The sequence below is a fragment of the Amphiura filiformis genome, chromosome 16 (assembly GCF_039555335.1).
Source record: "Amphiura filiformis chromosome 16, Afil_fr2py, whole genome shotgun sequence".
Classification (NCBI taxonomy): Eukaryota; Metazoa; Echinodermata; class Ophiuroidea; order Amphilepidida; family Amphiuridae; genus Amphiura; species Amphiura filiformis.
Genome location: NC_092643.1, coordinates 40,105,034 through 40,122,666, shown reverse-complemented (window position 1 = coordinate 40,122,666; position 17,633 = coordinate 40,105,034). Strand labels below are relative to the sequence as shown.

The following is a 17,633-nucleotide window of genomic DNA, read 5'->3' as shown; positions in this document are numbered from 1 at the left end:
TTAATGCAATGATCCTTATGACATTCTAAACATTTAAAAATATTTTAAAATTCATTTAAGGTCATTAAGGGGTCATAAAGGGGTCAAAGGTCAAGTTTTTCAAAATGCTCCAATTGAGCTGAAATTTATATGCACTCCGGGTGACAGTGGTATAGGCCTACCACAATATACCGTACTGCTGAAGCCACATGGTTCAGCTATGGTGCGGTTATCGCTCTAGTTTTGTGAATATCTACTGAAAAATGTCATAAAAAGAGGATGCTAGAATCACGAAACACTCCTTTAAAAATGTGGCACAAATTGGGCTAGTCCATTTAAAATCCACACTCCCCCTGTGGAAGATTTTGGAAATATTTTCCATGGGGGGAGTATGAATTTCAAATGGAATGAGCACATTAGCAGCTCCATTTGAAACTCACTCTCCCTCAGGGGAAGATTCAGGTTGAATCTTTCTCAGAAGATGTATAAAATTCAAATGGAGCTGCCTAATGTGCTAATTCCATTTGAAATTCATACTCCCCTATAGCAGATATTTCCAAAATCTTCCACAGGGGTAGTGTGGATTTTAAATGGAATAACCCATTAGGTTGAATATGTACAGTACACACAAATGGCTGGTTCAAACCCTGTTTTCATTCTATAATTTAAGCATATTTTGCAGCTGCTCTTCCCACAATTTCTGAGTTGGTTTTTTACTCTGCTTGTGTTTTTCTTGCGTGCTTTTGAAATGGTCCAAGAGATTCTCCCAGTTGATGGTTTTCACATGAGGGCGCTTTTCAGGAACTTGACCAGTGGTGTTCTTCCTGCAAAGAATAATAAACAAGAACAAAAATATGTTTGATTAATTAAAGAAGTCAGTTATCAGTACTTTAATTCAATGAAAGAAGAGACGCAAGCAACCGAAATATAGATTATCTAAGCAGGGTGGATCAGGGAGGTGCCGGCTGCTGTCACATCTGTGAAACCATATAAAATAAGCCTACTTCAGGATATTAACAGCCAATTTGAGCCTCTCAGACGCTGTTAATTTGACAATTTTCCATGCCATAAATATCACCACCAATGATGTATCAACTTTGTAGGTTTTATATTTATAATAGTTTAAATGTGATGCGATCAAGCAAAATCAGTCGGAACTTTTCAGTTTCTCATAGGATAGAAACAAATATTTGCAAAGCTATATTTCACAGAAAACACAATTGCAATTGAACAACCAGTTCCAAAAATGAGCAATTAACGAGTTTCCAAAACAATAGAAAACAAAAGGAAATATTTCCTACGTTTGGCTATATCTCAAAATTAATATTTCTGAGTTCCGACTAATTTTGCTTGATCGCATCACAAATGGGTTATTCCGGTTGAAATCCATAGACCCCTTATGTGGAAGACATGACCTTAATGTCCCACACAGGCGGTGTAGATTACAAATGGATTACATGTATGTCTCCCCTAGACTGCTGCCCTCAGTCGTCAACCATCTGGATTGACGACTGAGAAAACTATGTGGAAAAAAAGTGACGGATTTTGCAACAGGATTCCTGTGGCATAGAGCGTCTGCAGTTGTGTCCAAATTGACCTTTTGACCGAGTTTGTTGTTTTAGAAGTTCAGAGCGCGATCTTGTCACAGCGGCGCTGTACAGCGACAGCGGTACAGGCGCCGCTAGTCAATCGCCTTCGGCGCATAACCAAAGTCGCATTGAATAGTTTTCAGAAGTCCGTCATGATTTGGGCTGTAAGATAATCAGTCGTCACTACTGAAGCATGACAGTACATGCACGAAGTGTAGATGGCTGATTGGAATTAGTCTATGTCTCCCCCCCCCCCCATTCAGGTAACCCCATTTGAAATTCACACTCCCTGTGTGGAAGATTAAGGTGATACTACGCCCCCTTGATACATTTTGTGACTAATTTTGCATTTTTCTCAAAAAATAACTACACATTGGTAACAAAAGTTAGGGGCAAGGAATCCAATTACTTGTCTTGAGTCTTGAAATTCCAGTGTAGTAACTGGATTCCTTAAAAAAAAATTTTTTTGCCCCTATATAATATACTTAACTTTTGTTACCAGTGTGTTATTATTTTTTGAGATAAATGCAAAAATAGTCACAAATTTATCAAGGGGTGGAGTACCACCTTAAGGTCATGTCTTCCATAGGGGTGTATGGATTTCAACTGGAAGAGGCCAATGTGGAAAACATTCAAGACTAAAATAGATTTCAACACATTTACAAAAGTTACACCAAACTAAAAATGGTGATGTTTTTTGGGACACCCTGAACATGCAAGGAAAATTGTGACTTTCCCACAAGTTGCACACTAGAGTTCAGCACTTTCAACCAATCTGACCTTAATGTTACCTGTCATCCAAGCTATTTCAGGAAATAATTTCAAGTTCCTGTTACTTTTAGGAGCCACCTTTTATGAATATATAAGGTCATTGGGAATAATATGAAATTATTATTAGTTCTTTCACCCCATGAACTACAGTCATATCTTTCTGTTTACTATATATATTCTTAGACTAGAATTAAAGCCATAATGTACAAAAGTGATATTTCTGCGTATATTTACGCATGTCCCAACTTACTCTTACAGCCATATTATAACATTTTCATACAAAATAGATTAGCATTTCTTTGCCATGAAATGTTAGTATTTTCTGTCAGATATATCCCCTTTTATTTTTGAGCCGAACAACTAAGGCAAAGCAAAGAAAATTGGAATTTACTACCAGCGCTGATGTCCCTAATAAGTATCACTCCTTTGGTCGTGTTATGGTACGATCCTTTGTTGTGTAGATCACCATCCCGCACGCCATGTACGTATTGTGTTATGAACATTGTGTATGATTTTGACTAATAATTCCATCGTAATAATAAAATGATGGTTCCTGCGTTTTATTCAAAATCTTGGATTTTGACAAAACTATAGAATCTGGAGTCTTGATGTTGGTTTAATAAAGTACAATATAATCATGTAAAAAAAAGAAGAAATATTGAGGGTATCCTCCTCAGCAAATGTTATAATATGGGTTTAATTGGAATCGGCCAAAATCAATGTGCTTGTAAGTCAACAAAGCCATTTTGAATGAAATGTTTCATTGAAACATTTAAATCCCCAATAGGACTCAACAATTATGAGTCCAAGATAGTAAGTGGGTGTTCTTTCATTTTATCTCATTATTTCAGCTAAAATTGAACAGAAAACCTTCCTGACAGTTGAATACATTTTAAAACTTATGATCCAAACACAAGAAATTATTCCTGCCTCAAATTGTACATTATGGCTTTAATGGAAGAGAAGGAAAGTAGATAAACATCCACTTATAAAAGATGTGAGATTAAATTTTGTTTCTAAACACATGCATTAAAAAAAACTACAGATGTAGACAAAAATGTTAAGAGGAATACAGAACCAATTATATATGTAGAGGTTATTTATTTATGATCTATTTATTTATTTACTTAAAGACATCAAAATACAATTAAACAAAAGCAAAGAACATAATTATTCTTGCACAGTCCTGAGATGGAAATTATACGCATAACAGGAACATCTTCATGTACATGTACATGTACAAGGTTCAAATTTCAAATGCTGTTTCACAAGCAGTGGTGTAGCCAGCACTTCAGAGGGTGGGCAGGGGGCAAGACAACTTTGATGAAAACGGTAAAAATGGGCTAAAAAGTGCAAAAAGAGGGCTAAAAATCTTAAATATGAGTGTGGCCAACATGAGGGGGGGGGGGGGGGATTCTCACAAGGAGCAGCTGCCCCCTTTGCCCCCTGGCTAAGCTACTGTTCACAAGTGATTTGAAACATGGTACTGATGGAGCAAGAACAATATGAGGAAGAAGTTTGTTCAAATTTAAATAGCAAGGTAAGATATAACATTTTGAAGTCTTGGGAGTTGGGACAAGAATGGCGATATCTGGCATTTGGTCTTGGTTTTTGGACAAATAAATCTTGAGGCAAATGGTACTTTAAATCATTAAAGAAATTTAAAACAAAAAGTCAAAATAAAGTAAAGACATTTCATGCAGAATGTTCATATTTGAATACCATTTCAGCACAATTTCCTTTTGTTTTTAGGGTTGGTTTATAAATATTTGGTTTTTTTTTTTCATGCCACCCTTACCTTTGTTCTTTGGACAGTTTTTGCAGATGTGAAAACTTACTGTGAAGTGTAATATTACAGTGAACGTTGTCAGAAACAGAATTAACACTATATACCAAAAGCACAAATCGCACATGCAATTAACCTACAGTTTCCTGATTACATGCTGTGTTATAAGATTTTGGGCCATCTTACATACGCACACACAGAAGATAGTCATTAGTGGTAGGGTCTTCAATTCCATGCTCCATGTCAGGGGTCAGGGGTACTAAATGTGACTCTAAATGTCACCAACCCCCACTACTTATACACTAGACCTGCAGCTTTGATGAGTATAGTGAAGTCGACACTGTATGGCTAAACATGTTTAACATGGCTGTTAAGTGTTGAGGGGCTCCTATTTCATCATGCATACAGTCAGCCAGTCAAAATCACTATAGATATGTGGCTTCGCCTAACACTGTGGTTAGGGATGGATGCTCAGAGGTCTAGTATAAAAGTATACTGGGATCAACCCTTTCCAAAATACCCCCAGCATGCAATTCGTTAAGATTTTCCTGTACCCATATAAGGTTTAATATGAATCTCAATAGAATTAAACCAAATCTGTCAACAGTACTTACCCCCTAAATGACATTTTGTCCCTAATTTGAATGAATCCCATATGATACTGACCATGACCAAGTTTGATAACCAGTGCAGATTACTAGATGCAGAGCAGCAAGCATTTTATTGATTTTGACAACATTATCTCTTATGGTAATGATCCCACACTTTGTTTCACCTTGACTTTTGTAACGATGTAATATGTAGGTAGGTATTCTCGTTGCAGTATCAAATTGTGCATGCTAACCTAATCCTGCAGACTGGGGACAAACATGTACAAAGGCGGTTTGTTGGCATGCTTGCGGCAAACCATCAATGCAAGCATCAATTTAAAGCTTGAACCTACCCACCTCAAGCCTCGACATATTATCAACATCGATTCGATGCCAATGATTGATGCCATGCTTTTGTTGACCTCAATCATCGGTATCGAATGGACATCGATAAGATGCCTAGGCTTGAGATGGGTAGGTTCAAGCTTCAAATTGACGCTTGCATAACATCACTACCAATCTTGTGTTGGAACAAAGTGCACTTGCTAAGATTAGTATTAAGGTTATAGGTGCCCTGGGCCTCATCAAGGAAGAACAGATGATTAATTGTGTTGTCAACTGATTGAGTGTCCCAGGTTAAAAAAGAAATAAAACAAACAAACAAACAAACAAAAAGTATCATAATAATCTCTCCTACCTTTGGTCTTTTGGTAATAACTGTAAGTTTGGTACACATGATAGCCTGTTGTTTAATGTAGTGAATGCTGTAGTCTGTGGTAAAAGCATCAGTAAGCCATACAGGCTCTTGATTAGATATTGGTTGTGTTCTGCATCTAATAACTGTAACCTCAAATCTGGAAAAGAAAAGAAAACCAGTAGATTTATATGTTTATGGTACAAGTTTGAAGTGCCAGAATGCTTCAGAACATTTTTGCTGACTACCGGGACAGTGCCACATTGATTAGACTATCAATATTACTATCAACCTGAAATGATTCTCATTAGGTGCATATCCTCTTCAACCTAAATTAAGATAAACCACCATCATTTATACTAGCACTAAACTTCTTATATTTGGAATTTCCATCAAGCTCACAAAAAATTGTTTGATTGGCGTAATAAAAAAAAAACTAGGGTAGGTTGGTAGGCATTTTTGAACACACGCTTTTTAAGCTGTAAATTGTGTACATGATAAAGGCCTTGGAACTTATTTAAATATTTTAAAAATTTTATTTATTCAAATTTTTTCTTTTTTTGCAAAAAAATAAGAAAAAAAAAAATCTAGGGTCGGGCCTATATTTAGGGTCGGTCAGGCTACACCAATCAACATTTTTTAGGCCTAACCTTTACATTCACACTAAAGGACATTTCAAGCAAGGTCAATATAGATTTGTTTTCTGTGTAACCTTCTGATTCAAGTAGATGGCAAATATAAATGCATTAACAATCCTCAAAAAAAAAGAATGAAACCACACCTGAACCTATTTCCCTGCAATGTTCCCCTCCCCTATCTCCATGTTGATTGGGACTACATTGTCGGCATTTTCACTGTGTTCCACAACACTGAATGAGAGGTAGTAGGGGAAGGGAAGTGGGGGAAGGGAATTATGTACATTGACGATGCAGATTCGAATATTTACACCCTTGACCATGATGGTTAGCACTGCAGCATGGACATAGTTCAACAAATTATGTTGGTGAGGCAACAATTATTTTGAGGATTGTAGTCTACTATTCACAGATTTAGCTAACATAACTCTTAAAATGAATGAATACTTACATGTAAATATAGGTGATTCTATCAATTGCACAAGTTTATCAATTTCTGTCAAGAAGTCTACAGTCACTTCCAGATCACCACTGTTTGCCAAAATTAGTTAAAGAAACTTACTCAAAAATAGGAAATATGGAAGGATTATAATGTTCTTTCATGTGCAAATAACCAATTTCACACTCTAATGGATTTGTGCATCTATCAAGAACTACCTTTTGTTTTGCTATAATAGCCTTCCGAAATTTATGTGATGAAGGTTGCAGTCTACATACATCAGTAAACATCAAAAGAGGTTAGGTTGATCTCTGTGACTGATTCCCAGTTTTCATTTCAAATTTCATAACCCTATTTTCACCAGCTCTGAATCTTTGAACATGTGTAATGAGTACATGAGGCCCCCAGTTACCCATGAATACAATCTTCATGTAAAACCTAAGAGCCCCAGTGATATTGCTGCTGTAAAGCCCTCCTTCATGTACATGTTTAACAAGAACTTGCATGCATCAGGAAGCAGTTTTAGGGTGTTTTGCAAAAGCATGATGCATTGTGGTAATGTGGTGATAATCTTCTTTGGGTTAGGGTATGGTTGGGGTAGTGACCACTATTCTAAAGGTAGGACCAGGAAAGTTGAGAAACTTTCCTGGTAGAACCTACTCCCAAATTTCAGTCATGAAGACTCTCTTCTCAATGGACCCACAAATCACATTTCAAGCTTCCACGCCACAGACCAAAATAAAAGTTGAATGATCCCAGTTTCTAAGTCAAAGTATAAAAAGGATACAATAAAAAGATGAGATCACAAGCGTGCCTGTAGTTTTGTGTGAGGAAACACAATGATACTGTAGCTACTGGACTGTGACACCATGACTTGTATAACCAACAGAATAATGAGCAGCTGCCCTGCAAATAAAGAGGAAAACATGGTTTAAGAAAACATGAGTCATAACCAGGGCTCAATTAATTTGTAGCGTGAAATCTCATGATCCAACACAAAATTGACATTTCTCCACAAAAATTCAATTTGGTCCATGCAATTGTATTTTTCTGTGCAAGTTACTTATTTTATGCCAAATTTCAAGAACAATTTCAGGGAAAAAATGTTTAACTGTTACATTCTGCTGTTTCACTCAAAACTAAATGCTAAGTCCAAATTAAAAAAAAAGGTTTGTCTCAAAGCTTTAGAATATACAACTTGTCATGCGATTCCCCAGCAAAATTTTTAATTTTTAAGCAATTCTCCAACAAAATTTAAATTGGCTCTTTTTTCCGTGCAATTGTTTTTTCACACTAATCGTTGCGCTCTACTCAGAACTAAACATATCGTCGTTGGGCAGGAAAAACCTTCTATGTGCTTGTGGGCACTGAACATGTTTAAAACAAAACTGCCAACAGGTTACATAGGAGGTTTTGCTCTAACCATGTTCAGGGGCCATTGACACATAGGAGATTTTTCCTGCCCAGTGATGATAGGACAAATAACTAGGGGTGCTGCAACAATATACAGTGGAACCTTGTTAACACAAAATTGTTAGGGCCTCAGACTTGAGTTTATATTAACAGGATTTTGTGTTAATAATTTTTGTGTTATTCAGTCTTTACAATGTATGCTTCTGACTCGAAAAGCACTCCTCATATGATTTTCTTACCTCTGTTTTGAGATCTTTGAGCGAATTCCTTAGTTCAAACAACTCTGTAGCAGTGAGTAATATACTGTTTAATGTCTGGACCATATTAGTGGCAAACTTGAGATCGTCACTGGCAACCAAGATTTCAGATAAAGTCCTGTAGATATCCTCCGCATTTAATAATAAACATAACTGCCTGAAAAATGAAAACAGAAACCAGTTTCATAGGCAAATTGCAAGTTATTTACTGGTATCACTCAGAAAGATGAGAATCTGGTGGTTTGAACACTTCCAGCATATGGATAACAGAATCCCCTAGGGACTATACAACTGGTCCTGATTCACATTCTAGCGATGATTGCCCATTTAGTAAACATTGGTGATTTTTGGTTACATTAGAACAATGAATGATACTTCTTATAACTGGACTAGAGATCCATCAATTCCAAACTACATGGATCCCTATTATAGGTATAATACTTATGCTGATCATAAGAAACTCCATGCAAATCAAATCTTCATCAGCCGGCTGCGATCTTGGGCAAGCGAAACAATTTTGTTTGGCTGCAGCATCCCTTCAGTATCTCCCAGGAGGTGTTGGACATATGGTAAGTACAGTGTGCGGCACTGTGCGCGGCCGTCCCGGTTTCCTCTTCCCATGTGGTGGAATATAAAGGACATATTCTTTCACAGGCTCACCGTCTTCAAGACGCAGTATATGGCCGAGAAATTTGAATTGATGAATCTTGACTCTGGCAACCAGTGGAGTGGTGTTGGTCAGATTGTAGATGGTTTCATTTGGATTCTGATCCGATCAAATAGGGGACGCGATCTCATAGTCGGACTTAACCTTTTTGACCAGTTTGCCAGCGGTGAACCGCCAAACCACAAACATTTAGTTCCACTTTCAATTTTAAAAATCTCCTTACCACAAACTTTAGTATGAGCCTAAATTATGACAAGCTTACCTAATAATATATGACCCCCTGTCATCCAACAGCTGTTGATCCGATGCAAAAATCTTGAGAAGATTAAACATAAACTTTGTGAAGTAGATATTCATCCCCTTCACCGATTTCACCTCTGGTTTGGTTGGACTTCCTTTACTTGTCTTTGGTCCTGACGGGGAGGAGATTATTTCTGCTAAAACCTCAAGATCCAACAGAACTACCTGAAATTGTATGAAATGAAGTCATAATTATAACACACTATTAACACCCTCCACTTGGGTGTCGACTGCAGACGACAAGTGACAATTTTTTTACTTCAAAAATTTCAGAATTGTACATTTTTATGACCATAATTGGAATAGGATTGAACAATGCATTAAAATGGGTACAAACAAGGGCACTATTGGTTCAGTGGTTCTTGAAATAACTCTTAATATTATGAAAAAATATCTCAAAACTTTTTTTGAAGCCTAAGGCACCAGAAACAAATTTGTCCGATCTTTGGATTGACCATCGATGCTGCTTCGATGCTTGCAATTAATGAACTATTAACTTATTAATCAGAATTAATGCTAAATTCATATTGGCCAATATCGCTACAGGTACAAATTAACAATAATAAATCCATTGATTTCATAAATAATAAGGATCGACCAGGCATTGATGGTCAATCGAAAGATCAAACTAATTTGTTTCTAATGCCTAAAGCCAGCACGCAGAGCAGTACGAATCTTCAAATTTGATGTATTTCCAACTGCATTAATCACATATACTCTGCTAAATTTGTTCAATTTCTGGAGCACCTGTTTGTGTAGATAATTTAAGGGTTGAAATTCCTTACATAAGTTATACGCACTTATTCTTATATTGATGAATTTATGACTATTCTCACAACAAAAATGTTCACTTACGTGAGCTTTCGGCTTGCGGTCGCTAAGCCTTTTTCAAACTGATTCTTATCATTTTTCTTTTCAAACTTATTCTTATCAGTTTTATGGAAAATATTTTATATTATGTAAGTTTAAAGCTCTTTCCTTTATTCTGAAACATGTTTTTGAAACCACTTTGTTAAAGTATGAAGTCAACATAAAGTACAAGTTCTGTTGATGAGAACGAGTGTGGTTCTTGCAAAATGAGCAGAAAGTCGCAAAGGAAAGAAAAAAGAGATATGGTTCATGTACATGTCAGAAAACAATAGAAAACAATAGATCCCGAACACGAATCTGGACATAAGTCAAAATAAAAAATTAAGACTTTCCTGTCATTTTGTTGGAAAGGTCTCATTTTATCAACTCTCACTGTCACAATTCTGTTATTATACTCTGCTAATATCACACATGTCAGTGCACAGATGGAATTGGTATCCTAACTGTCTGCGGTTATGAGATTATTATCATCTTGTTGGTCTAACAAATTGATCTTGTGACCTTGCTCTTAATAAAAAATAATCAAAGTACACATGTGAACAAAAATGAAAGGTCGGTGACAGGAATCAAATGTCACGACCCTTAAATGAAGTCAATTTGATTACCTCGTCTGAAGGATCTGAGAGTGTGCTGATGAGTACTGGGAACACTTCTTCCACATGCTGAAAAATCTGTTGGAAAAAAAGGAAAAGAATTTATACATAACTTTCCCAATCATCATGAATCACTTTCATTTTAACAATAAATGCAATCAATTACAGACTTGTACTCAGGACCTGCCCTAAGATTTACTCCAGATAATAAAATGACCTATAGCTCAAATTCTAATCACAATTGTGAAGAAAAAAACCAAAAGTCCCACCACATTAACATCCTAAAAGAACCTGACTGGACAAACTTTATACAAGCTTATTAGCTAACATGCGCATGCTGACTAACAAAGGTAGATAACAAGAGCCAAAAGCAAAAACATTATAGAGAAGAAAAACACTCCTCCCAGCAAGTCACATGAAGAAAAACCTGTCTACCTTCAGGGATCAGAATATGACATATTTAAGTACCTCAACTGTCACTGAGACTTAAGAAAATTTTCACTATGATCCTCACAATTATAATTTTTACAAGTTCACTAACTTAAATCTAAGTTCCTTTAGTAAGTTTTTCAGAGAATTTGCTGTTGGAACAAGTTCGGAAATGTCCAACAACAACTATTGACAGTTCCAAACTTTTCCGACAGTGAATCCACTAAAAACAAACTAATTGTTATGAACTCCTATCGCAAAAGCCTATCTCACAATCTAAGTTAACTTGATCCTCACTATTTTCAGGTTCTAGATTTATTATAAGTTAACTAAATTAGCTTCCAGAGAAGAATGACCATCTCTTGCTCTGATGGTCGACGGCACCCTGTTAACGTGTGACATTGGTGGGGAATTGCGTTCCTTCATGAGCGCTGCTCTGCAGTCTGCACCGAACAAAGCTTTGATGTGTGATCGATCAGATTATCGGTCTGTAATTGTTACGATAGTGGAATGACTGAGAGTTCCGTGTTTACATGTGTGTGCGCACCACAGACAAGAGGGGTCTGGTCTTCTCTGAAAGCTATTGGAAGTTACTAAACACTTACTTTCTTTGGAGTTTTCATATGTAAGTGATATATCCATTTAAGAACCGCTATCCTTGTTTGCATTGACTCATGATTAAGATACCTAGTTAATACTTCCACCATGGCTGCTATCTCAAACTTCACTGATACCCTGTAGTGAAACAAAGCAATCAAAAGCGTATAAAAATAAAATATCCAAGTTTTTTGAACTCTCCCTCCCTCTACTTCATTTTACTGCAGGTAAATTAAACATTATAGATACTTCTTGTGCACTTTTACCAAATTTGATGGATTTGGCAGGAATAATGCAGTAAATAATTTCTTTGTTGCAAACAGAATGTATTGCATTTCTCACCATTTAGCAGGTATGTCAGTTTATATTTGTGCAAAATTAGTCAAAATTGAAATCCACAGAAAAGTAGATTAATGAGGGGAAGAGGGGAATATGAAGATGGCAAGAGAAAAAGAAGGCGAGGCAGAGATAAAAGGAAAGGGAGAGAGAGAAGGAAGGAAAGAAGGAAGGAAGGAAGGATAGAAGGAAGGCAGGAAGGAAGAAGGGAGGGAGGGAGGAAGGAAGGAAGGAAGGAAGGAAGGGAGGGAGGGAGGAGGGAGGGAGGGAGGGGGGAGAGGGAGAGTGAGAGAGAGGGAGAGTGAGAGAGAGGAAGAGAGAGAGTGTTAGAGGAGGGAGGGAGAAGTTAACAGGGAGAGAGAGACAGACAGCAAAGACAAAGTGAACAAGGAAGGGATTAAGTGAGAGAGATGAACAGACAGACACCACAACAGAAAGAAACTACCATCAGAACAACAGATGGACAGACAGACTCACACTTACATGAGAGGACCAGTAGTCTTTGCTTCTGTTTCTTCATCATCATCTTTATCATCATCTTTAGTGATAAGCCTCATCAGATTCTGGTTTACTGATTTACTGGCTTCTTTGATATGTAAGCAAACAGTCAAGGATGAAATACCGCTACAGTATGTTCTTATATTACACTTATTGGTTGATTTTGCTTCAATAACATAGCATCACAAAAAACAAAAAGACATCAGCACACAGGCATGCACACAAACCATCATTCTCAAATACAAGTACATGCATACTCTTCCCACACGCACACAATGGGCTATTCCATTTAAAATCCACACTACCCCTGTGGAAGATTTTGGAAACATCTTCCACAGGGGGAGTATGTTTTTCAAATGTAACTGGTCAGAGTGAATCATTTTGAAACCCATACTCCCCCTGTATTACAGCTTGATCTATATCTGTCACAACTGGAGTGAGTATTCCAAATGGAAGTTACCCAATTGTCTATTCTATTTGAAACTTATACTCCCTCTGTGGCAGACTTTAGCTATATCTTCCACAGGGGTAGTGTGGAATTTAAATGGAATAGCCCATTCTGAGAGAATCTGAATGAGGTTGTTCTTTATCCACACTATTCCAATACAACTATGATATAAAATTGGATCGATTGAGCCCATATATATTGGTTGAGCTATGAGTTTAAAAATATTGGACGAGACGTAGTCAAGTCCAATATCTTAAATATTAGACTTTATTTCAACACGGAAAGCCCAATTCAACAAAAGTTGTTCTTCCTTGGGGCCGTGCATATACATGTACAAAATAACAAACAATTACAAAAGCTTATATTATCTAGACTTACACATACAAAAATGTATTACAAGCTCAAAATTATTAATTGTCAAAAGCCAAAATGATACTTATGGTTACATACTTACCATGTTTACAGGACCAATAAATATTGGGGGTAAAGCATCCAATTTTATCATTATTATGTTTTGGATCCAATATTTTCACATACTTGGACTCACCAAAACATAATAATGCATGATATTGTATATTGCCCATTCAGTTGATAACCTCTCTCCCTACCTTTCTTGAAGACTGATGTTCAATTTGAATTGTAATTTTGTTTCCTTTTTACGTTAACATCATTTTATGTAACTTGAATACTGTTACAGATATGGTAGGTTATTTATAACATTCGGCTGAAGCCAGACAAAGCCCAATAGTGGTTACTAAATCAGAGGGATGTTAACAGAATATAATGGGACAGGGATATGGGAAGAGGTCTGATTTTAGATGCAGTAGGAAAAACCAGAGCACCAGGAGAAAAACCTGTGAGGCCGAGCATTGATCGGTAACTGACAAGATAGTAGAAACATACACAGAGCAATAGATCTACATCTATGCCAACACCCATACCCAGCCTGGAATTAATAAATAATAAAGGATATCTTTCCTTCTGGGATCTTCATATGCCATACATGGCAGAGTTGCATTGAGTAAGCCTGATGCAAATGGTAGCATGGTACGGCCTGCGAGGTTGAGGAATTCTCCTACCCATGTGATGGCTGTAAGCTGAATCAATTCATCTGGAGAAGAGAAAGCAAAACAAATGCTGATGATACAGAAGTGCACATTGTCACATTTACATTGCATTCAAAAAGATGAAGCAAATGTTAACACACAATCATAACTTTACAAAGACTTTAAACACTGTTTACATTTTGAGTTAAGTATAGAAGTTTGCCAAAGATTTCATTAATATATTCAATGTGAAATTATTTTCTTTTCTGTTCTAAATACCGTAAACATTCGCCTAATGGCGCACCTGAGCTCCTTTGCCTTGGGGTAAATTTCATGTACAAATAGAGAGCTCTCTCCTCTAAAAATCCCAACAAGAATTAAGGGTCATGTGCCCTTAATTGCTGGTGGTATTTTTATGGGAGGGCGCTTTTAGTTTGTGTCTAAAATTCCAGTTATGTCAAGGGAGCCCATAGCGCCATTAGGCGAATGTTTGCGGTATTAAGGCCTAAACAAAAGAAGTTTGTGGGTTGCATTGTTTTTTTTATATTTCAATTTTCACATCTGAAAAAATAGAGTTGCTGTTTGGTTTTTTTTTTCACATTTGAATATTTTTATTTATTTGGTATAAAAATGTTTTGCCTGTTATATCTGATATATTGTTTAAAAAGCCTGACAAACCTTATAAATCATTGTTTACCATTGTACTTTGTGGTCAACTTGCATTTCTAATATTGTATGTAGCAAAATATTAAAAGAGAAAAGTTTGCCGACTGACCAAACCCTGATTTTGAGCTTTAAAGGCTTTAAAGGCAATATGATTTTTTAGGCCTAATTATATGTGATATAATTATGATAAAAAACATATAATTGGTGTAAGGATTTGCTCTCTGTTGACTGACTCACCGTCTGACTGACTATGTGTGATAAGGAAGTTGACCATTGGGGCAAAATCTACACTGTGAGGTGAAGTCTTGATCTCCTTCAGAAATTCTACCAAGCAAAACTCGCACCTGTTATCAAAAGTAAAACAAAAATATATTTTAAGAATTCAAATAAAAAACCCACTGGTTCATATTCACCAAATCAGCTTGAACTACAATCAGAATAATTAATACAGCAAGATGAATGCCTGTGTTCCCAGCACTCAACCACAACAGTGTACCCACATCATCAACCCCCCCCCCCCCCTCCAAGGGAGGTTACTGGGTGCCAGGGTTGTAGCTACAGGTGAGTGGCAGAGCCCACCACTCAGTTTTGGAGCCCACCACTCAACTGCAATTTTGGCATTGAAGCCCACTACTCAAGAGTCCAAGATTGCACAATGTTGTTGAATTAGTCAAGACTTTGATCAATTTTGACAACAAATGGCCAAATATGCAAGATTTTCATCAAATGCCACCCATCACTCAAAATGTCCTAGCTACAACCCTGCTGGACGCACACTAAAATGGCACGCTGTGTTCATTTTTTGAAACTCTCCCAAACAAGACAATTAAGAACTTGATTCTTCCTTCTTCGTTCTTTACCTTCCTTTCTAACTCTAACAAAAGGCAATTCAAAACTGGCTATGAAAATGCTAATATTTCACATTTGTACACTCAAATTCCCTTTAAAAGTACCACTTTTCTAAACCGTGTGTTTTATTCAATATCTCAGGCATACTAAAATATGCTTTGTAAGAAAACCATGTTATTATAAGAAATATCACAACAAAAGCACAAGGATTGAAAGTTTAACAACAACAAAACGCACGCAAAAAACCCACCATCACATCCGTTTCTCACTATGTTAGACCATATAAAGAAATCACATGTAATAACATGAGTGTAACAGATAAACATACACCAGGAAGTGAGAGTATCGGATACCCTATAATATGTAGGTCGTATTTATCAGCTGATTGATATATCATATGTGAAATCCAATTCTAACTTGTAGAAACATGTTTCACATTGTTTTGTTTCGATTGTTTTGTTTGATTTTGTTCCAATTTAGAAGCACATTTATATCCTTATACAAACCAGCTATAAACATTATAAAAATTGAAATTCTAATTCTAAGAGAGTCTCCGGCAAAACATAACATTATGCCATACATGTATATGTTACAAAAATAATTATCAAACACAAATCAAATGGTTTTATTTAAAACAAACTCATATTGACCATAAAAACGAATAAAAACAGTCCGCTCTCAACACGCAATATTCAAAATTCCTGCGCCGAAATTGTCCAAGTGCAATGACATGATGGTTATTTGTGCTCACTTGTCGTCAGCCTTCATTGTATTACTAGGATGTCATTGCACTCAATAATTTCGTCGCCCGGGAATTTTGAATATCGCATGTTGAGAGACGGATGTTTTTATAGTCACTAAGAGTATGTTTTAAATAAAACCATGTGATTTGTGTTTGATAATTATTTTTCTTACATATAAGGCATAATGTTGAGATTGCCGGAGACTCCCTTTAAAGGAAATCTGTACCATAAACTAATCAATGGCTATATAGTTGCAGTAATAATAAAAACGGCAAACAGTAAAAGTCCCAAGCTTACATACGTCCAAATAAAGGAGAAATTCTTAATTCCTTATGACGATCACCGGTCAGTTTGCAATCCATGGTGGCTGCCATATTGATACCCGATGTATTTTTATTACGCTGTAACGGTACCCCGAACATAAAAAAATTTATACAAAAAGTTTTAAAACAGCACTAAAAACCAAAATTCGCGGTGGGGGTCGCGAATGCCACACAGCAACACACAATTGATTTGCCCGTCAACGAACCTCAGTGGGTCTGTGTGAAAGGTTACACTACCGCTTGTGGCAGCAAGGATTTGCAAGCAGCTATCATGGCGGCTTCCTTGAATGGCAGAAATGAAGGATTAAAAGTGCTTTTTCTTTGTTAGGAATATTCCGAAATTCATATAGACCGTCTGGTATGTTTAATTTAGGGGTATATAACTATATTAGCCATTGATTAGTTTATGGTACAGATTCCCTTTAAATTAAATCACCACAAGGTAATGACTAACACTTGTCAGCTGATAATATTTGCTCAATATAGTGCAGTCATTTCTCACTTATGCAAACTTTGACAACTAACAATAGGTTTAAAATGGTTCCAATCAGCCCTTTTTCCCAATACACACAATTTCTGCATAAATGGCATTTGGGCATTTTTAAGAAAAATATTAAATTTGAATACAGTTCATATCTGCTCTTAAATCTTTTCTTTGCTAAAAACCAATGGTTTTTGTTGAAGTGAACCAGCTTTTTACACATTTTTCAATATTTGTCTTTATGTCAGCTTCATTTAAGGGCAGTGTAATGGGAGCGAACATGGACCTTTTCGAGCATCATTATTTCTGAATTGTATGTCCAAAGTATATAAAACTATACATTTTTGGAAAGGAAATGAGTCAAGGAATCCCATGGTGACGTCAGATTTTTGTAAAAATCTCGAGTTTTTGAAAAAATCATAAAAATCACTTTTTACCCCAATTTTTTGTGACAACTTTAAAAAAAATCCGCTCGAGTAAACAAATTTGAGTTAGCTTTTTATGAAGAAGAGACATGAACTTAGGGAAGGTTTTTTTTATTTTTTTGAAATTCGTCTCTTTTTTCGAAAAATTGAAAAAAAACATGTGAAAAAGGCAATTTTGTCACTTTATTCAGCTAAAAATGCACATAATG

At 36.3% G+C, this 17,633-nt stretch overlaps 1 protein-coding gene across 2 annotated transcripts in view; it reads right to left on the bottom strand.

Annotated features, from left to right (window-relative positions):
- Positions 1 to 226: 226 nt before the first annotated feature.
- Positions 227 to 17,633, bottom strand: part of LOC140135981 (protein VAC14 homolog) — a 30,001-nt gene continuing 12,594 nt past the window's right edge. The window contains exons 8-19 of one of the 2 annotated variants that reach the window (XM_072157684.1): positions 14,841 to 14,947; positions 13,865 to 14,002; positions 12,429 to 12,540; positions 11,618 to 11,747; positions 10,596 to 10,661; positions 9,083 to 9,285; positions 8,136 to 8,310; positions 7,271 to 7,389; positions 6,496 to 6,575; positions 5,413 to 5,569; positions 4,138 to 4,176; positions 227 to 803 (exon numbers count right to left, since the gene is read on the bottom strand). In XM_072157684.1, the coding sequence (XP_072013785.1) occupies positions 638 to 803; positions 4,138 to 4,176; positions 5,413 to 5,569; positions 6,496 to 6,575; positions 7,271 to 7,389; positions 8,136 to 8,310; positions 9,083 to 9,285; positions 10,596 to 10,661; positions 11,618 to 11,747; positions 12,429 to 12,540; positions 13,865 to 14,002; positions 14,841 to 14,947 (1,492 nt within the window). In that variant the 3' untranslated portion in view covers positions 227 to 637. The remainder of the gene's footprint in view (positions 804 to 4,137; positions 4,177 to 5,412; positions 5,570 to 6,495; positions 6,576 to 7,270; positions 7,390 to 8,135; positions 8,311 to 9,082; positions 9,286 to 10,595; positions 10,662 to 11,617; positions 11,748 to 12,428; positions 12,541 to 13,864; positions 14,003 to 14,840; positions 14,948 to 17,633) is intronic. The other variant, XM_072157685.1, reaches the window with a different exon arrangement.